The 22,252-nt window shown below is 39.8% G+C and overlaps 1 protein-coding gene across 5 annotated transcripts in view; it reads left to right on the top strand.

Annotated features, from left to right (window-relative positions):
• Nucleotides 1-22,252, top strand: part of btbd7 (BTB (POZ) domain containing 7) — a 51,530-nt gene that overhangs the window by 23,244 nt on the left and 6,034 nt on the right. For all 5 annotated transcript variants that reach the window (XM_055640069.1, XM_055640070.1, XM_055640073.1 and 2 more), the window contains 7 exons: nucleotides 331-526; nucleotides 1,295-2,377; nucleotides 10,982-11,190; nucleotides 12,717-12,792; nucleotides 17,082-17,242; nucleotides 18,495-18,638; nucleotides 21,145-21,331. In XM_055640069.1, the coding sequence (XP_055496044.1) occupies nucleotides 445-526; nucleotides 1,295-2,377; nucleotides 10,982-11,190; nucleotides 12,717-12,792; nucleotides 17,082-17,242; nucleotides 18,495-18,638; nucleotides 21,145-21,331 (1,942 nt within the window). In that variant the 5' untranslated portion in view covers nucleotides 331-444. The remainder of the gene's footprint in view (nucleotides 1-330; nucleotides 527-1,294; nucleotides 2,378-10,981; nucleotides 11,191-12,716; nucleotides 12,793-17,081; nucleotides 17,243-18,494; nucleotides 18,639-21,144; nucleotides 21,332-22,252) is intronic.

Genomic DNA, 22,252 nt, shown 5'->3' with positions numbered 1-22,252 from the left:
CAATGAACTCTGGAGGCCACGTCATTAAGTACACTCATTGGCACTATAGATTTTTAGACTATAGTGAATTTCAGGGTAAACAGACTTGGCAGGAAAGTGGAGTTAAAGGCAAGATGATATCAGCCTTGATTTTGTTGAATGGAAGACCAGGCTTGATGCATCACAGTTCCTACCACTCTTCTGATGTTCTTATGTTTGAAAATGCGGACTGTATTTTACTTGTTGCTCCACAGTACGTCTCCTTTTGTATTCCTTGTTTAAAAAAGTTAAAAAATTGCTTGGTTGTATTTGTTTACACAGTTACTGATAGTTTGTTGCATATATTTGCAGAAATGGCTGAACAAACAGCAGAGAGGGCAGATCTGAAAGTGATGACCAGCGAACATTTCTGGAATTCGTAGCGAATGAATTGGCTGTCAGGATGCTGCATTCTTTGACCTGAAAATGGGTGTTAATGCATCTACCTATCCTCACTCTTTCTCTCAGAGGGTAGGAGGAAATTCGCAGGCTCAACAGACATTCATAGGTAAGTTGTGCGCAACTGATCCAATGTACTGTTTTGTGAAGTTTACCAGTTTTAAAGTGAGGGTAGCTTAGGCTGATGTTCTGATTTCGATCTTGTGTTTGCTGAATTAAGGGTTTAGTTATAACTTTATTTATTCTAGGGATGTGGGCAGTACTGCCAAAGCATAAATTATTGCCCATTCCTATTTTTCTTGAAAATGTAGGCATTGGCTATCTCTGAAATGCTTTACATATTTGGGGTTATGGTGCTTTTTATAATGATGTGTGATGGAGAGTTTTAATACTGCAATATATATTTGTCATCTAATAATCAAAAAAAAAGTGATCTGGAAGATCGGGCGATCATGATGTATTGGCTAGGATAGTTCCCTTAACTGAGCGAATAAAAGGTGTTACTGCAATCGTAAAATAATTGAAATGGTCCAAGGGCCATGTGTGGGGAATGCTTGCTAATGCGTGTATATCTGGACAATAAAATATATTTTTAGAATGCAGCATAAATAGTGAGGTAACAAAATCATTTGGGAATATTTAAAAAAAAATATTCCGTAAAAGACTTTGACTTCAGAATCATTAGATATGGATAAATAGTTGGAGAGAATCAAGGATCTTGTAATAAGCTGCTGATACGTGATGTTGAGATTTTCGAGCAGTTGGAAGCTTTACATTTTTTAGTAGATTTCAAAGTAATTGATTTATTAATTTAAAAAAAGATGTTTGGCACCTGGCACTCTCAGCACGAAATGCTTTTTTTGGTTTTATTCCACAGGAACATCCTCCTACTTGCATCAAGGATATGGATGCGAATCAAAATTATATAGCCTCGAACATAGCCATGAGAAACCACAAGACAAAAAGAAAAAAAGTTCTGGCCTTGCAACCCTGAAAAAGAAATTTATTAAAAGGCGTAAATCTAATCGCTCTGCCGATCATGCTAAGCAGATGCGCGAGCTGCTTTCTGGATGGGATGTAAGGGATGTAAATGCACTAGTGGAAGAATATGAAGGCACTGCAGCTTTAAAGGAGCTTTCATTGCAAGGTAATTTGGCACGACCAGATGCACGGACCTTGCAAAGAGACCTAGCAGATCTTTACGAATATAAGTACTGCACTGATGTTGATTTGATTTTCCAAGACACTTGCTTTCCTGTGCATCGTGCCATTCTGGCTGCGAGGTGTCCCTTTTTTAAGACGCTGCTTTCATCATCGCCTGAATACGGTGCTGAGATTATGATGGACATTAATACAGCTGGCATAGATTTGCCCATGTTTTCAGCATTATTACACTACCTGTATACTGGAGAGTTTGGAATAGACGACTCCAGGTTCCAAAATGTTGACATCCTGGTGCAGCTGACTGAAGAATTTGGAACCCCAAATTCACTGGATGTAGATATGCGAGAACTTTTTGATAACATGTGCTATTATGATGCTATTCTCGGCTTTTCAGCTGAATCAGAATTAGTGGAGGCATTTGGAAGAAGTTCAGGTCGTTTTGATGAGGAACTCTGTGGGCATAAGGCTGTCCTATCTGCACGTTCCCCTTTTTTTAGAAATCTCCTCCAAAGACGTGTAAGGACTGGTGAAGAAATAACAGATCGAACTCTGCAGACGCCAACAAGAATCATACTTGATGAATCTATCATTCCAAAGAAATATGCAAAAGTAATTTTACATTGTATGTATACTGATCTGGTGGATTTGTCTCTTGTTCTGCACTACAATCCATCTGTGGGGAGCCTAAGTGAAGTCCAAGCAATGGTTGCGGGAAAGGGGAACATGTCGAGAGCTGAAGAAGCAATGGAACTTTACCACATAGCCCTTTTTCTGGAATTCAACATGCTTGCTCAAGGTGGGTTTGTGGTCCAGAAAGTGCAATTTTAGTGCTTCAACAATTTGTGTAAAGCATTTATTAATCTTGCTTATTTCAGTCGGCTTTTTTTGAAAGGTTGGAATATCAGATTTATTAAAGCATTATTCAAAATTGGTATGGGTATCAAAATATTACTTTCATCCGAACAAACTATTTTTTAGCTGTGGATTTATTCTCTGAAACAGCTAAAATTTGAGTTGTAAAGTGCATTAAGCCAAGTTTATCAGTTATAGATAGTGTATATTGTAGTAGAATATTATGAAGTTTAAATAATTGATTTTTATGTGAAGGGCCTATATTTTGCTGATGTGGTAAGTAAAATATTTTATACGTGAACAGACATTTCTATTTTGCTTTTCCATTTCAAGAATTGGATGCTGACATAATGGGACGAGTGGGGATGAGGGGAAGGATGATGATGATGATGATGATGATGATAAGATCGTGACATAGGAGCAGAATTAGGTCATTCGATCACAGCTGAACTATTTTTACCTCTTAACCTGCTTTCTTCCCGTAACATTCTAATCAGGAACCTATCAATCTTTGCTTTGAAAATATCCAATGTCTTGGCCTCCACCGCTGTCCGCAGCAATGAGTTCCACAGACTCGCCATCTTCTGGCCAAAGAAATGCCTCCTCGTCTCCATTACAAAGCTATGTCTTTTGATTCTGAGGCTGTGCCCTTTAGTTCCAGACTCTCCCTTTACTGGAAGCATCCTCTCCACATCCACTCGAGGCCTTTCATTATTCAGTATTTTTCAATGAGACCTCCCCTCATCCTTCTAAACTCCAGCAAGTACAGGCCCAGAGTCATTAAACGCTCCTCATACATTAACACAGTCATCCCTGGGATTATTCTTGTAAACCTCCTCTGGACCCTCCATTGTCAGTACATTGTTCCTCAGATATGTAGATCAAAAGTGTTAACAATATTCCAAATGTGGCCTTATAAAGTCTTTGCATTACATCCTTGCTTTTATATTCTAGTCCCTTTGAAATAAATGCTAACATTGCATTTGCCTGCCTTACTGAACCTGCAATTTAACCTTTTGGGAGTCCTGCACCAGTACTCCAAAGTCCCTTTGCGCCACAAATTTCTGAATCCTCTCCCCATTTAGAAAGTAGTCTATGCCTTTATTTTTTCTACAAAGTTTCATGACCTTACACATTTCCCCGCTCTATTCTATTTGCCACTTCTTCTTTGCCCACTCTCCCAACCTGTCTCAGGCCTTCCTGATGACTTCCTGTTTCCTCGACTGTACCTACCCCATCTCCTATTTTCGTATTGGTCGCCATGGGCAAGTTGGGCTGAAGGCCTGTTTCTGTTCTTCAGTTGGAGCTTATTCAATAAGGAGCACTAAACCTCACTGCTGTTATTTCCTATAGTATTTTAAATGTGGAAAATTATTCAAAATGTCGAACAAAGCCAAAACACACTATTAGCAGAGATGACCAAAAGCTTGTGTTAAAGAGGAAGAAAGGAATCCGATGGCAGATTGAAGGAAGAGGGCGAGATGCATAAGAAATCAGTGCCTTCAGTGGGAAATTGAGGGGGGGGGGGGGGGGGGGGGTGAGCCAGAGCAGTAAACCTGTAGGACTAAAGGTTAGAAATAGTGGAGAAGAGATGAATTATCAGATTTAAACATGAAGACATTAAATTTGGCAGCGAAGATGATGTAGCTTTGAGAGGGAGTTCACAAATGAAAACCCATGTGGATATTTGGTGCCTTGAGCCTGTTTTACCATTCAGTGAGTTTGTGGATGATTTTTTTTTTACCTCAGTAATCCTTTTTTGTACCAACTCCATGTTTTTATTCTCTCAAACTGTTAATAGTGGCTGGGAATCTACAGCTCTCGAGTATAGAATTTAAAAAATAATCCTATTCCTGCTTGAAGAAATTTTATTTTTCCATTATTCATACAGTTTGAAAACAGGACCTCCGGTCCAACTAGCCTGTGCCAATCAATTTGCCTTATTTACATTAGTCCCACCTGCCTGCATTGGCCCATATCCATCTAAACTTTTCCTATCCATGTACCTGCCCAAATATCTTTTAAATGTTATATTACTTGCTTCAAATACATACATACACATTCCATACACCCACCACCCTCTGTATGGGGGGAGAACGTTTCCCTGTTCATCTACTCTATGTATTCCCATCATGCACTTGTACACATCTATACGATCGCCCCTCATCCTCCTGCACTCCAAAAAATAAAGCACTCGTGGTGTCCAACCACTCTATAGCTGAGGCCCTCAAGTCCTGGCAACATTCTCGTATTTCTCTGCACTTTTTCCAGATTATAAGCATCTTTCCAAGTTTGGTAAGGTGACCAAAATTGAACACAATATTCCAAATATAGCCTCGCCAATGTCATGTTTATCTGTAACGTAACATCCCAACCTCTGTACTCTATACCCTGACTTAAGAAGGCCAATGTGCTGAAAGCCTCTTGTGTGATGCCACTTTCAAGGAACCATGTACCTGCACTCTGCTCAACAACACTCCCCAGAGTCCTGCCATTCACTGAAGGTTCTGCCGTGGTTTGACTTTCCAAAATGTTACACTTATCTGCATTTAACACCATTAATTTAACACTCCAGGTGTGGTCTCACCAAGACCCTGTACAACTGCAGTATCTTTGAACCTCCCTGCTCCTATTTTGAGTATAAGAGCAGGGAGGTTCTACTGCAGTTGTACAGGGTCTTGGTGAGACCACACCTGGAGTGCTGCGTACAGTTTTGGTCTCCAAATCTGAGGAAGGACATTGTTGCCATGGGGGGAGTGCAGAGACGGTTCACCAGAATGATTCCTGGGATGTCGGGACTGTCTTATGAAGAAGGACTGGATCGACTTGGTTTATGCTCTCTAGAGTTTGGGAGATTGAGAGAGGATCTTATAGAAACTTACAAAATTCTTAGGGGGTTGGACAGGCTAGATGCAGGAAGATTGTTCACGATGTTAGGGAAGTCCAGGACAAGGGGTCACAGCTTAAGGATAAGGGGGAAATCCTTTGAAACCGAGATGAGAAGAACTTTTTTTCACACAGAGAGTGGTGAATCTCTGGAACTCTCTGCCACCGAGGGTAGTTGAGGCCAGTTCATCCCACGTATTTAAGAGGGAGACTAGATGTGGCCCTTGTGGCTAAAATCGGATCAGGGGGTATGAAAGAGAAGGCAGGTACGGGATACTGAGTTGGATGATCAGCCATGATCATATTGAATGGCGGTGCAGGCTCGAAGGGCCGAATGGCCTACTCCTGCACCTAAAATCTATGTTTTCTAATTAATCTGTTCGGCCCACTTGCCCAACGTGATCATGGTCCTGCTGTAATCTTTGATAACCATCTTTGCTATCTACAATACCACCCACTTTAATGTCATCTGCAAACTTACTATTCATAATATGTACATTCATCCAAATTGTTGATATAAACCACAAACAGCAATGGTCCCAGCACTGATCCGTGAGGCACACCACTAATCACAAGCCCCAGTCCGAAAAACATCCTTCCTTAAACACCCTTTGCTTCCTTCCATGAAGCCAATTCTCTATCCAGTCGGCCAGCTCTCACTGAATCTGATATGATCTAACCTTCCAGAATAGTTTGTCTATTGGAACGCTATCAAACTTTTTGCTGATGTCCACAGAGAACATTTACGTTAATCTCTTTGGTTATTTCTTCCAAAAAGTCAATCATATTCTTGAGACACGATCTCCCACGTGCAAAGCCATGCTGACTATTCCTAATCAGCCCCTTTCTAGCTAAAATCGAATCCTATGTGCTCGAAACCTTATCTTGTGCTTGTATTTGTTACTCTGCATACCAGGCAAGGGAAACATTCTTGCATGCACCTTATAAGAATTTTGGTTTCTGAAGATTCTTCGATATTCGAGCAAATACAAGTTTTTCTGCTTAATCTGTTCTAGCAATCCTCCTCGTTCCAAGAATTAATGTGGTGGACATTTTGTTGCATTCCCTCTGTTGTAAGTCCATGTTTCCCTGAATGGATAGATCAAATGCTATACCGAGTACAATTATTTCTTGGTCACATGTAAAATCAGGAAGACGTTTTCACTCATGCTCACATCGTCATGCAATAAAGCCTAGGCCTATTAAACAGGCCGTTCACTCCAATCAAGATGTCTATCCAAGCTAGTCCAATTTGTGTGCGTCTTGCCCATATCCCTCTTAGCTTTTCTATCCATGTACCGACCTAAATGTCTTTTAAATATTAAATAGTGCTTGTTCCATGGATCAATCGCCCTCTGAGTGGAAAAAGTTCTTCCTCAAACCACTTTTAAATCTTTTTCCCACCCTCTCCTTAAATCTATGACCTAGGACTCCTCTAACCTGAGAAAAGATTGACCATTCACCTCATAATGTTAAATACGTCTTTATGGTCACAGCTCTGCCTAAGACCGCAAGAAATTGCAGAGTTCGGCCTTCGAGCCTGCACCACCATTTAATATGATCATGGCTGATCATACAACTCAGTATCCTGTACCTGCCTTCTCTCCATACCCTCTGATCCCCTTAGCCACAAGGGCCACATCTAACTCCCTCTTAAATATAGCCAATGAACTGGCCTCAACTACCTTCTGTGGCAGAGAATTCCACAGATTCACCACACTGTGTGTGAAAAAAGTTTTTCTCATCTCGGTTTTAAAGGATTTCCCCCTTATCCTTAAGCTGTGACCCCTTGTCCTGGACTTCCCCAACATCGGGAACAATCTTCCTGCCTGTCCAACCCCTTAAGAATTTTGTAAGTTTCTATAAGATCCCCTCTCAATCCTAAATTCTAGAGAGTATAAACCAAGTCTATCCAGTCTTTCTTCATAAGACAGTCCTGACATCCCAGGAATCAGTCTGGTGAACCTTCTCTGCACTCCCTCTATGGCAATAATGTCCTTCCTCAGATTTGGAGACCAAAACTGTATGCAATACTCCAGGTGTGGTCTCACCAAGACCCTGTACAACTGCAGTAGAACCTCCCTACATCCACAATGCTCTTATTTATTTTACCATCTTGTTTATTGCATCTCTCCTAATTGTGATCACTGTCTTAGTATTTGTGCTTTCTAAACGTTTTCTCTTGAAGATTTTGTTGGAGGCTATTTAGTACTGGGACTGAGGGAAAATGCTGAGATAGAAACAGGGTTTAGTTCTGTATTAATTTTATGGCTATGTTATCATTTAGATGGTTCCTTTTCCTCATTAGAAGTTTCTCCACTGATTTGTCCTGAAAAAATGGCGTACTTTATTTCTGTATTATGCGAAAGCCCATTGACTTTAAAAGCTACATTACTGAGCATGTTGTCTTTGCAATACTATTAGACAAAGGAAAATCCCACCGCTTAAAACAAAACTAACCTCGCTCTGCCTCATCATTTGAAAATTGCTCCACTAAATTTACCATCAATAACAGATCATTTATGCTGCTGTTCAGTCTGAACCATTGTTCCCGATGTTGGGGGAGTCCAGGACAAGGGGTCACAGCTTAAGGATAAGAGGGAAATCCTTTAAAACCGAGATGAGGAGAACTTTTTTCACATAGAGAGTGGTGAATCTCTGGAAACTCTCTGCCGCAGAGGGTAGTTGAGGCCAGTTCATTGGCTATATTTAAGAGGGAGTTAGATGTGGCCCTTGTGGCTAAGGGTATCAGAGGGTATGGAGAGAAGGCAGGTACGGGATACTGAGTTGGATGATCAGCCATGATCATATTGAATGGCGGTGCAGGCTCGAAGGGCCGAATGGCCTACTCCTGCACCTAATTTCTATGTTTCTATTCTACTTGAATTGAAGCAAATGCCATGCTGTAGTGTCCAAAATTCAGAAACTCCAAGCCGCTGAGTATGTTCTTCCGTTCTGATGCCGGAGTTCCGATCATCCTGGCGAGAGGGCGTGTACATCGGGACGTCCATAGCGGTGACTGCGGAGGGCTCAAAGGACCCGACCATGGGTGAACAAAATAGAAGATGACTGAACTTTATTGCCTTCCCTCGCTGTGGGAAAAGTTGATACTGATGTTCATATTAAATTCTATCGCTTATCGTGTTCTTTTTATTCATGTGGTTGTATGGTAACTCAAATCTCACAGTACCAATTGTCAAGTCAAGAGAATTTATTGTCATGTCCCAGATAGGACAATGAAATTCTTGCATTGCTGCAGCATAACAAGATATTGTAGTCATAAATACAGAACAGATCAGTGTGTCCATATACCATGGAATATACATATACACACATCAGTAAACAGATAAAGTGCAATAGGTTGTTATAGTTCGTTTGAAGTTGTGTTTAATAGTCTGATGGCTGTGGGGAAGAAGCTATTCCTGAATCTGGATGTTACAAGTTTCAGGCTCCTGTACCTTCTACCCGATGCATGATGCGTGAACTTGAAAAGTATAACATTCAGATTTGGATAGCAACATTAAAATTGAGGGGGTGGTACAACATTTTTGGATTGAACCTAAACAATGAGCTAGAGTAACTCTAGTAGGAAAATACTTGGATTCAGCAGAATCAATAGATAGAGTAACTCCTCTGAGACACTTGAACAGAACACACACGAAGAGTAATTTTTTTATAAAGGCTTGCTTGTATGTTTTATTCTCTTGAGCTTTGAATCTACTGATGCTCACATTCTTCTGCCTGTGGAACAAAAGATTGCGTGGGCAGTAGGAAAATAAAATTTCATTCGCGTTCTCTTTAAGAGTTATTTTTCTCCCTCTTTCCTATTATGCTTCACTCCTCTGCAAGCATGAAGAGGTACAGCTACTGTTGACATTTGGCTTCACAAATATAATTTTTGTCTGGTCTATTAGATTACATTACCTCTGATAAACCAACTCGTCCTCTAGTTCAATCGGCCTTTCTGAACTAATAGCAAGGTTTTGTAAATATTGTTCCAAGTGCAAGGAATGACCTTAGTTAATTTTAAGGATATCCTTCTGCAAAACTAATTAGTTCCTCAGATTTTGATATACGGTATGTGAAGGTGGGGTGTACTTTTTCTTAGCAAACATAAAGTAAGGAAACCTAAAGAAACCGACAGATCCAAGTAATATATTTGACTTTCTCACTGTCATGGAATAGTTTCAACTTGCATGTTGAACGACTACTGCATAGATTCTTGAGTAACCAGTGGGACGGAAGGCCAATGTAACATTTCGGACTTCAGGCATGATTTATACAGCCAACATTTTGCAAAATAAGTGTGAATTAAAATTTATTAAACAATATATGATTTAATTAATAATTCCTGATACAGAATTATAAATTATATATATATATTTTTGCTTTAAGTTAAAGTTAACCTGTAGTTTGATTCATTATTATTGTCACGTTATGCACATGAAGCAGTGGGAAAACTTTGTTTTGCATGCTAACCAGGTAAATCATTCATACATAGTCATACAGAATGGAAACAGGCCCTTCAGCCCAACTTGCCCTTGCCCTTGCCAACCAACATGCCCCTGTTGTGGACAAACAATGATTACAAGCAAACCATGGAGAGCATAGTGTTACAGCTATAGATAAAGTCAGATATAAGGGGGATTGGGAATATATGGTTAGTTTGAGGTTCATTCAAGAGTCTGATAATAGCGGGGAAGAAGTTGTCCTTGAACCTGGTAGTACATCCCTTCTGCCTAATGGGAGAGGGGAGGAGGAGGGATTGACTGGGGTGTGAGTAGTTCTTGATGTTGTTACTCTCTGTAGACAATGAGGGGGAGGCTGATTTGTGTGATGGACTGGATGTGTCCATAACTGCAATTTTTGGGGTTCTTGAGCAGAGCAGTTGCCAAAACAAGATGTTATGCATCCAAATAAGATGCTTTCTATGGTGCATCTAGGAATTGGCAAGAGTCACTTGAGACATTTTCTTAGCTTTTTGAAGAAGTAGATGCAGTGACGTGCTTTCTTCATGTTGCATTTGCAAATTTGATGATTAACTTGTGAATAACTAAAAAAGTTAAGAATGGTATATTTTAGAAGTAATGTTACAAAGAATAATGGCAGGTTTGAGGGTTGTAAAAACCTAAAGAAATCAACAAAAATAGGTTAACCAGGCTACGAGTTTAAAACGGGTTCAAAGTTTGTGAAGAGGAGCAAAAGTAATTATTGGTTCATTAGTAGCAATGATGGGGGATTAAAAATGTGTAAAAAGGAAAGGCAGGGATGTTAAATGCATTTTGGAATATTTCTTTCTAAAATAGAAGGATGCGAGGAGGCCAAAGGGCTTGATAAAAGGGAAAATGTGTTTGGCAAATCTATTAAAATTTACTTAAGATGTAGCTCACAAGCAGGATAATAAAGATCCAGGAGTTGTAATGTATTTAGATTTCCAAAGGTATTTGATGTCCTACATATTAATATCTAGGATGAGGGTTTTTTTTAAAAAGGAAAGTGAGTAGCGCTATGTTCTATTCTGAGTAATGTAATTAGAGGATGGGAAGGGTGCCGAAGAAATTAGAATGGTGTGATTGATGAAGAGAACTGATAATGCTATGGATGTTCAAATAGGAAAAAAAATGGAGATGTTTGGAATCATTGTGGCTTATCTTTATTGCAGGGTGTGAAGATATTGTGATGGAGAGCATCTCCCTCGACACACTGATTTCCATTCTGAAGTGGAGTTCACAGCCTTATGGCTCCAAATGGGTTTACCGGCAGGCAATTAATTTCTTGTGTGAAGAATTCACTTCAGTCATGATCTCTGATGTGTTTTTTGAACTTAGCATGGACTATTTGCCTCTTGTGCTTCAGTCTGACTATTTGCAGGTACTGCCTTTGTATTTTTTTTTTACCAAAATTGAGAAGATCAGATTTTTCAATGGGTTACTATTTCATCAAAGTTAATTGTTTAATTTAGACCGCTAAATGGTTACAAAGAATAATGGCAGGCTTGAGGGTTGTAAAAACCTAAAGAAACGAATGCACAACGTTTGAAAACAAATACATTTTAGTCATTAAAATGGCAGTGTAGAAAGTGGAAACAAACGTTTGAAAACAATACAAACTTAGTGCTTGGTCAAACTGAGTTTTGCTTGCTGAAATTGATGCATCTCATCTGGAGCACATTCAATGCACAGCAATAAAATAGCCACATTTATTTTCAGGAATCCTTTTGCTGGTCAGTGCCCCACTTATTTAACACACTTATTTAAGAAGGGTCTCGACCCGAATCATCACCTATTCGCTCCATAGATGCTTCCTCACCCGCTGAGTTTCTCCAGCATTTTTGTCTACCTTTATCAAATTGAAGAAGTCTTCAAGTACTGGTGGAATTTTACAGTTGTGACATTTTAAATAGAAAATTGTTTGAGTAGCTTAAATTATAAAATATTTTAATGATTTAATGTTTGTAGATATCTAATGTTTCTTCAATAATCAAATGTCCTGCCTACCATTTATGTGCAATTTCATGAGATTAACACGGGTTTGTTTGGAATGAGCCTTTGAAGAAATATTCAGTTAAATTATAAATACTAAGCAAATATTTAGTCCATCATTTAAAAGAGCAAGTGAAACATTCAGCATTGTTATGACTTTCAGCACTTTCAGTTGAGTGTATGTGTGAGTGTGAGAATGCCATTCTGTTAATTATCTGTTTACATTAATGGATCTTTGTGTATCAAAATCTATAGAAATAAAATGATAAAATAGGCCATTATTTAAGTAAATGTCCAAAATAAATGCATTCTTATGCATCCAGTTTTAGCACAAGCAAGTAGAAATCCAGGACGTTTATGTCCCTACACAAGATAATTAAGAAAAATGACAAATTAGTTAAATTCTACTTTTTTTTGATAATGTGTGCGTTTTTAATGAGACCGAGCGAATAAATTAAATGATGGTTGAGATATTTTAAATATTAATTGGGTTTTCAAGGTCCTGTTTGTGTAGCAAATGGCTTTTTTGAACTTACTTTACGCAAAGTCTTATCTCTTATCGCTAAATGTAAAATAATTAATTCTGCGTCAATCTCTGAGCCTGAAGAACATTTGAGATCGGATTCCAACACATTTTGCCAATGCTTCAAACGTCAAATTATTCTATGGAATTTTTTTTTCTCTTGTTGGGAACTCCTTAGTTTATTTACATCCAGTGAATCCGATGCAAACTATTCAATTGCTGAATACTCAGCAACCACAATAATGAAATAACAAATTTATTCTAGCCAAAGGTTATGTACATTGTGCAAATTTGAGAGACTCCCCGGTTGAATGAAAGATAATGTTACCCTTTTCCGTTTATCTTGATTCATGACCTTTTACTAAAGAAATTAACTCTATATTTTGTTTAAGGCTAGTGAGCAAGATATCCTTAAATACATGAACAAATGGGGAGAGCACCAGCTCATCAAACAGATGGCAGAGAGAGGTGAGAAACATTAACATTTTTAATTGTCATCTCTGGTTAAATATAATTTATGATAATGGACTTCCAAAAGTCATTGAATAAAATGAAAGAATTGAAAATGAATATTGCTACATTTCATATTGTTTAAATACAAGCTTTATCATCTCCACATCCTTGCAAACTTTCTTTTGAGATGTTATTTATGCAGGGATTTTGCTCCAAGTCCACTTTGGCAGCAAAAACAGGAGGGCAGATTACTATCTAAATGGCGTCAAGTTGGGGAAAAAGGGGAAGTACAATGGGATCTGGGGGTCCTTGTACATCACTCACTGAAAGTAAGCATGCAGGTACAGCAGGCAGTGAAGAAAGCGAATGGCATGTTGGCCTTTATAACAAGAGGAATCGAATATAGGAGCAAAGAGGTCCTTCTGCAGTTGTACAGAGCCCTAGTGAGACCACACCTGGAGTATTGGGTGCAGTTTTCCCTATTTGAGGAAGGACATTCTTGCTATTGAGGGAGTGCAGCGTAGGTTTACAAGGTTAATTCCCGGAATGGCGGGATTGTCATATGCTGAGAGAATGGAGCAGCTGGGCTTGTACACTTTGGAGTTTAGAAGGATGAGAGGGATCTTATTGAAACATATAAGATTGTTAAGGGCTTGGACACACTAGAGGCAGGAAACATGTTTCCGATGTTGGGGAAGTCCAGAACCAGGGGCCACAGTTTAAGAATAAGGAGTTTAGAACGGAGACGAGGAAACAATTTTTCTCACAGAGAATGGTGAGTGTGGAATTCTGTGGAATTCTCTGCCTCCAGGTGTGGTGAAAAGATTTTTCCTCATCTCACGCACGAACCTTGGGTCAAGTTCAAGTTTTTTATGTCGGGTTTTGTTTATTTATCGTTATCATTTGTAACTCGGATTGAAACTGCGATTTTGAACTTATTTGAATGAAATAAGAGTGATAGATTCTGCCTGAGTTACGCCAGCAGTTTGTTTTATTTTATGTTGTCATTTGCCATTCAGAAATTTATGCCTGCTGGAAGATAGGAACAGGATGAGTTTTTTAGAACATCATCCCTGCCATATCCCAGCTGTGACCTAACTCCATATAGCCATTTTTGGATAGCAAATCTACGAATTGTTTATAATTGGGTTTGTCCATCAGTTACCATTTACGGGGGAAAACTCCTTTATTCGAACTTCAGTCCTAAAGGGTATGGCTCTTTTTTGAATTGCACTCCATTGTTCAAGACTCTACAGAGTGCAGATATTTGCCTTTTGTCAACCAATTTTGTTACATTCTAACACGTACACTGTATAAAATGAACCTTTTTTTAGGACAGTCTTTTTACCATTAATTTGATTTATTTTATATATATACATTTTCATGCCATGCTTACCTCACCAGTGAATTCATGATTTCCACTCTGATGATTATTTAGATTATTTAAAAACATGTTTTGTTGCTATGTGTTGGTTGACTTAATTGTTAAAATGTTCTTTTGGTTTTAGAACAGTTGCAATGATTTGGGGAATTATTGATTGGCTGAAACTTGTTTTAATTCAGTCCCTTGTTTAAAATGCTTTCATTTTCAGAACAAAAGCATTTGGATAAGGGAAATACTACAGTCAGATTCTATTACAAGAACTTGCTTTTGTGGCTTTCAGTTTGTTTGTACTCCACCTATATTTCTCATTCAGCAAAGGATCCGATTATCCTTTCCAATTTGCACAAAATCTTACTGCAATACATTCCAGACAGGCGATGGGAGTACTTATTTAATTGGGAGTACTTATTTGCTTTTTGGTTCCCGTTGCATTTCCACATGCCTTCATGGTTTCCTTTTATTTAAGACCCTGGTTTCAGAATTAATTAAATCACTTTCAAATATTTATATTATGATCGCTCATCCCCAAAGGCATTTTAACTACTCGATCATCAATGCGCTTTCATCAATGCACAATTCCAGATCTAAAATTGCCTCTTCTTACTGGTTATATCTGCTTCATCCTCTGTGATAATTTTACAATTTTACAATTATTTTTACCAAGGCATGTAAATTTTTTAACAGAGTATGTTGCATCGGCAACAACATTGTGTGCATTAATGGACATAAATAGAAATATATATATATATATGTTCTCACAGCCATTACAAAAGAGTGCTTGTAAAATGTTGAGATTGGGAATTAAATATTCCAGAATATGTCAGAGAAAGTCAAAATGGAAAAGGGGGTGCGGTAGCTTTGAAACTAAAGAATGGGGTAAAGGCAGTAAGAGGAAATTGAGGGGAACTAGTTTGGATAGAGCTAAGCAAAGCAGGAGGCAGGAAGGAAGTGAGGAATTGTCAAATGACCCTAATTAATAATGTGAATCATGAAATTAGACGCTTGTGTAACAAAGTGTGCAGAGAAGGTGCAAAGGCACTTTGCAGTACTCCCAAAAAGTTAATTTGAAAGTCAAATCGGTAGTAAGGAAGGCGAATAAGGAGATTGGGGGGGGGGGGGGGGGGATCTTATAGAAACGTACAAAATTCTAAGGGGTTGGACAGGCTAGATGCAGGAAGATTGTTCCCGATGTTGGGGAAGTCCAGAACAAGGGGTCACAGTTTAAGGATAAAGGGGAAATCATTTAGGACTGAGATGAGAAAAACATTTTTCACACAAAGTGGTGAATCTCTGGAACTCTCTGCCACAGAAGGTAGTTGAGGCCAGTTCATTGTTATATTTAAGAGGGAGTTAGATGTGGCCCTTGTGGCCAAGGGGATCAGAGGGTATGGAGAGAAGGCAGGTACGGGATGCTGAGTTGGATGATCAGCCATGATCCAGTTGAATGGCGGTGCAGGCTCGAAGGGCCGAATGGCCTACTCCTGCACCTATTTTCTATGTTTCTATGAATACAATTATTTTGAGAGGGCTAGAATACAAAAACAGGGAGGTAATGCTGATGCTTTATAAAGCACCGGTCAGACCACATGTGGAGTATTGTGAGCAGTTTTACGCCCCATATCTGAGGAAGGATGTGCTGGCATTGGAAAGGGTCTTGAGGAGGTTTACAAGAATATCCCAGGAATGATTGGGTTAATACATGATGAGCGTTTGAAGCCACTGGGCTTGTACTCGCTGGAGTTTAGAAGAATGAGGGGGGACCTCATTGAAACTTACCGAATAGTGAAAGGTCTAGATCAAGGGTTCCCAACCTGGGGTAAATTTTGCCTACCCAGGGGGTAAATTTGTTGATTCTGGATTTGTACATATTTTTTCTCATTGACTGACTGTTTGGTTCTGGTATACCGGTATCTGTTCATCGTTAGTTGTTCATAAATAAGTGAAATAACATTGTTATGTGCTGTTAAAGTTGCCAGGGGTAAATGGGACAAAAAAGGTTGGGAACCCCTGCCCTAAATAGAGTGGATGTGGAGAGGATATTTCCACTAATGAGAGAGTCTAGGATCAGAGGCCATAGTCTCAGAATAAAAGGACATACTTTTAGAAAGGAGATGAGGAGGAATTTCTTTAGTCAAAGGGTAGTGAATCGGTGGAATTCATTGCCACAGAAAGCTGTGGAGGCTAAGTCAATGGATATTTTTAAGGTGGAGATTGACAGATTCTTGATTAGTACGGGTGTCGGGGGTTATGGGATGAGGGCAGGAGAATGGGGTTGAGAAGCCATGATTGAATGACAGAGTAGACTTGATGGGCTGAATGGCCTATTCTGCTCCTAGAACCTATCAACATAAACAATTTAGTTATATATGTGGGCAAATGAGCAGGAATAGTTCACATGTTTTGTGAGTCACCTTCCTGAAATGCTGCAGCCCGTCTGGTAAAACTACCAGCATGCCCCGTGATTTGCATCACCACTCTTATCAAGTCATGTGCTGCTTGGCCAATGTTGACTTCCATGCAGGCAACATCTTGATTTTAAACACTTAGTTTCAGTGTTCAAATTCTTCAGTATCTTGGCCCTTCACTATCTCTCTAACCCTAGCCTTGTTCTTCTGTTAAATCATTGAACGCTGTGCCTTGAGCTGTAAAGGCCCTTTTACTCTTGAACATTCTTGAGATAAACATCACCCCTCTTTCCTTCTCTTAAGATGTTACTTGAAACCTACCTCTTTGAAAAAAGCTTTTGGGCACTTATCCTAAAACTTCCTTTAGTGGCTTGACACCCGATAATGCTGGGATGTGCCTTGGAACATTTCTACTCTGATAAAGAAGCTATATGAATGTAAGTTGTTTTTTCATTCTGCTCATCCAATGACATAATATTGCAAGGTTTTTCTATTTGTTTGTATCTCTGTTTTAGAACCAAACCTGCTGAGTGGGACGGCACACAGTGTAAACAAGCGTGGTGTAAAGAGGCGGGATCTTGACATAGAGGAACTAAAAGAGATTTTGTCCTCAGTTCTGCCTCTCATTCGAATAGATCATATCCTTCCCACAAACAGTGAGATTCTTAATGATGCTGTAGGTTGATTTTTTTTGATTTTTTTTTAAGTGTCTGAATTGTGCCTATTTTGTCTTTGTCTCTTAATTATTTTGCTCGTGTTTAAGGTCAGATTGCTGCCAGATTTCATGGGTAAGAAAGTTATGTGACCTCTGGCCCAATGCTTCTCGTGATAGTTTGCTGTAGCTGGCTGCTGTTATATGTACAAGTGAAACCTGTGGCCATATCTGAATTCACTTATGCCTCCCTGACTCATTTAATTTTGCCTTCCCACACTTTGATTAATAATACTGACATCTGGCAAATCATTAACAAATCTAGACATTGCCAGATGGTCTTTTAACGGGGAATAACCAATCTAATAAGTGCCGAGCTTTTGGCTTTTATTTAAAACTTGAGTGACAAATAGCAGTCATGTCAAAGATGGTAATTTGAGTAAAGGCAGTGGTTCATCTGGCAGAACTATTCTTCTCCCACCACAATATGCTCTGGAACAATATTTGTCATTCAACTCTCGTACCAACATAAACCTAATACAGGTTCCCCACCGATTTTATAGCAACTGGTTGTCCGGCACTTTTAATCCAAAAATCCCACCCAGATGTTCCCCCGAAAATGTGGAGCCTACGCCAGGTGACGTTGTTGATCTTGATCTCATCTGCAGCCGGTCGGCGGCTCTAATTTGCCCTATGTGACCGGGGATCTGGAATTACTGCCGTTCCCATAGGCGCCTCCCGAGGCCGACATTGCGGACCAGTATCTCGGCCCCTCGGGCGCCTCAGTACCTGTTCTGGTACCATTCTACTCTCTGAGGCAGTGCCCTCTGTTGGTCTGGCAAAACGGATAATCCAGAAAGGCTCTTGAAGCAAGGGTGCCAGAAACTCTGTGGTGGACCTGTAGTATAATTGCATGTTTAAAAATTGTCCCATTTTGTTTACGTTGGTAAGGTTTAAGTGTAGAGTTTGCACATTCTCTCTGTGGCCTTGTGAATTTTCCCAACGCCCTTCAGATCCCTCGCAGATGTAAGCAGTGTTTGGTTAATTGGCCATTGTAAATTACATGTAGTATTGGGGCATGCCTTAAGAAACAGGGAATTAAGTGGGGAAACGGGGCTTATAAATGCTTCTGGATTTGGCCTAGAATTGATGGACCAAATAGCATCCTATTATGTTGTAAGGAAATATGAGATAGTAGATGAGATGTGAGAAAAAGCATGAATTGTAAACCAACAAAAAAGTTGACTGTGTTGAATACTTTTTTTTTGCTCTACAGATAAAGAGGGGACTGATTAGCATACCGCCATTAGATATGCTGCCAACAGCTGAAGGTGGAAAATCTCATGCTTGGCTACGTCAGAAGAATTCTGGTATATATGTGAAACCTCGCTTATTTGCACCGTATGTGGAGGAGGCAAAGGTACATTTGTACGAAAGTAGATTGTGATACAAACTTGGATTAAATACAAAATGTTTCATAGCTGGTCAGGCAGCATCTTTAGAGAACATGGGGGTAGGTGACATTTTAGGTTGAGACTGAAGAAGGGACCCAACCCAAAACGTAGCCTATCCATGTCCTTCAGAAATACTGCCTGTCCCACTGAGTTACTCCAACACTCTTTTTTGTAAACCAGCATCTGCAGTTAAATAGAAACATAGACATAGAAAATAGGTGCAGGAGTAGGCCATTCAGCCCTTCGAGCCTGCACCACCATTCAATATGATCATGGCTGATCATCCAACTCAGTATCCCGTACCTGCCTTCTCTCCATACCCCCTGATCCCTTTAGCCACAAGGGCCACATCCCTCTTAAATATAGCCAATGAACTGGCCTCAACTACCTTATGTGGCAGAGAATTCCACAGATTCACCACTCTCTGTGTGAAAAATGCTTTTCTCATCTCAGTCCTAAAAGACTTCCCCCTTATCCTTAAACTTCCCCAACATCGGGCACAATCTTCCTGCATCTAGCCTGTCCAACCCCTTAAGAATTGTGTAAGTTTCTATAAGATCCCCCCTCAATCTTCTGACTTGTGTCTACGTGCTTCACAATTTTGAACAGCAACAGCAAGTCGAGACGATGCTTTTCATTTTTAATATTTTTATTTTTCAAATCATTTTCTCGTGTGAATTCTCATGAAATTAAAGGTTGCCATTACCCTATCAAATTATATAAATTCTCATCTATTCCCATCAGCCCCATTCCTTCACTTATTAACCTGCAGCTGGTTCTCTCTCCCATCATTCCTCCAATTTGCCTTCATTAGACTTAAAGTGTGGGCAATTAGCAATGTCCAATTAACCTACCAGCACATCTTGGGGATGTTATACAAGAATTTTCCCCGAACAGTCTGTGACCCATAGCACTGTGGCCATAGCGCTACGTTTAAAGCCCATAGCGCTATGTTTTAACCCCTTAGCGCTGTGGCCTGTAGCGCTGTTTAAAACCCATAGCACTGCAGCTGAAGCTCTATATAAAGCGCTCTCCTCTAGTGCCCATCAGCCCCATGGTTCCCGGGGGGGGGGGGGGGGGCTCGCTCTGATATTGGGTTTTGCCAACTACTGATTTCTGATGGGATATGTTGATACTGGGAGGGGTTCACTGATGCTAGGCACTAGGCTAGTTAGAGGTATACCAACACATTCCTGGTGTACTTTGTAGATGTGTGAGGAGGTTGATCCTTTGTAGACGATCACTCTGATCCATTGTTGTAGCCATATTATGCATATTGCTGGTCCAGTTGAGTTTCTGATCTGTGGTATTCTGAAAGGTAAATGTTTAGAATCTCTCTCGTTAGAGGTCATTAACTGACACTTTTACAGTGTGAAATCTGCCTAGACTTGAATATTGTATAGGTCTTCCTCGCCAAGTATGGACTAATGAAATTTGAAATAAAATTGAAACATTTAACAGGTCAGGCAGCATGTATGGAAAGGGCAACTGGGTTAACCTTTCTTGTTGAAGATCCTTCCTTGGACCACCAATGAAAGGTTCTGACAATGGGTCACTTGCTAGTAGTGAGCATCAGTGGAAAACGGTTCCAATATTTTCTGTTTTTATTTCAAGTGCAACATCCGTTTTTCTAACTTTTGATTTTCATGAGATTAATGTAGCAACTGGGTTTAAGAAATTGTCCTGATTAAATTCTGTAGTGATGTTCTGGGTTGAGGTGTTTTATCTTCAACTACACCAGCCATTTTATGTGTGAGGCATGCCTCTGACTATTGGAAAACGTTCAGTTTAATCCCATTTAATTCAGTTTTACCATGGTTTCTTGGTGCTGTGCTAGCCAAGGCTGCCCTCATGACAAAGATGGTCACTCTTATCACACCAGCTGGAATTCAGCTAGTTGATCTATGTTTGAATTAAGGCTTTTAGGTCTGGACAGCAAAAGCTGCATCTCAACCAAGATGTTCCAATACAGTTACAACAGAATAACAAAATAGAAAATTGCCCAGCATAGTAATTGTGGCAAAACTCCAGCTGTACATTGGTGAATAGTTTATTAGTGAACATGTGCCACATCAAACCACTGTCAATGATGTCTTCAATCATTTCTGAGATAGACACAGTTGTAATTAACCAGCTGGGTTTGTCCTTAGAAACATGACATGTGTGGACAACTTTCCACATTGTTGGCTAGTTGTAACTGTATTGGAACAGTTTGGTAAGAGTTTTGCAGGGCTGATTTTCAGTAGTACCCTGGGATGATTTCATAACCTGTGCTGTATTCTGTGGTTTCAGCTATTTCTAGGAAGAGTAAATTAAATGGACTAAACATTTTTGAGCATAACAACGTAATTTTCTAATTGTTATGATTAATTTTTGATTGACAATGTACAGCCGTTATATGATGGAATTTTTCTTCTATCAAGCCATCGTACAATCATTGTCTATGTCTAATGTGCCAACTTCTGTTTGCAGACTGTGTTGGATGAGATGATGGTGGAACAGACTGATCTTGTCCGGTTGCGAATGGTTCGCATGTCCAATGTACCAGACACGTTATACATGGTGAACAGTGCTGTACCACAGTGCTGCCACTTAATGAGTCACCAACCAATAGGTGCACAATCCAACCCTCCTTCAATCATTGCCAATGAAATTCCTGGTAAGTGTATTTTTGACTGATTTATTTTTAATATTCCAGGGCTGAAATGAGTTATCCTTCTCATTTCTGCATTTGCCCCACCTTCCATTGCCCCCCCACCACCTTGATCATCTGAAATATAGAAACATAGAAAATAGGTGCAGGAGTAGGCCATTCGGCCCTTCGAGACTGCACCGCCATTCAATACGATCATGGCTGATCATCCAACTCGGTATCCTGTACCTGCCTTCTCTCCATACCCCCTGATCCCTTTAGCCAAATCTAACTCCCTCTTAAATATAGCCAATGAACTGGCCTCAACTCCCTTCTGTGGCAGAGAACGCCACAGATTCACCACTCTCTGTGTGAAAAATGTTTTTCTCATCTCGGTCCTAAAGGATTTCCCCTTTATCCTTAAACTGTGACCACTTGTCCTGGACTTCCCCAACATCGGGAACAATCGTCCTGCATCTAGCCTGTCCAACCCCTTAAGAATTTTTTAAGTTTCTTCAAGATCCCCCCTCAATCTTCGAAATTCTAGCGAGTACAAGCCGAGTCTATCCAGTCTTTCTTCATATGAAAGGCCTGACATCCCAGGAATCAGTCTGGTGAACCTTCTCTGTATTCCCTCTATGGCAAGAATGTTTTTCCTCAGATTAGGAGACCAAACCTGTACACAATACTCAAGGTGTGGTCTCACCAGGACCCTATACAACTGCAGTAGAACCTCCCTGCTCTTATACTCAAATCCTTTTGCTATGAATGCTGACATACCATTGGCTTTCTTCACTGCCTGCTGCACCTGCATGCCTACTTTCAATGACTGGTGTACCATGACACCCAGATCTCGTTGCATCTACCATTTTCCTAATCGGCCACCATTCAGATAATGAACGATTGCATCTTAATTGAGAAATGTTGGCAGATTAACAATCCGCTGGC

The sequence above is a fragment of the Leucoraja erinacea genome, chromosome 9 (genome assembly GCF_028641065.1).
Source record: "Leucoraja erinacea ecotype New England chromosome 9, Leri_hhj_1, whole genome shotgun sequence".
In the NCBI taxonomy this organism is placed as follows: Eukaryota; Metazoa; Chordata; class Chondrichthyes; order Rajiformes; family Rajidae; genus Leucoraja; species Leucoraja erinaceus.
This window is presented reverse-complemented; position numbering and strand designations above follow the sequence as displayed.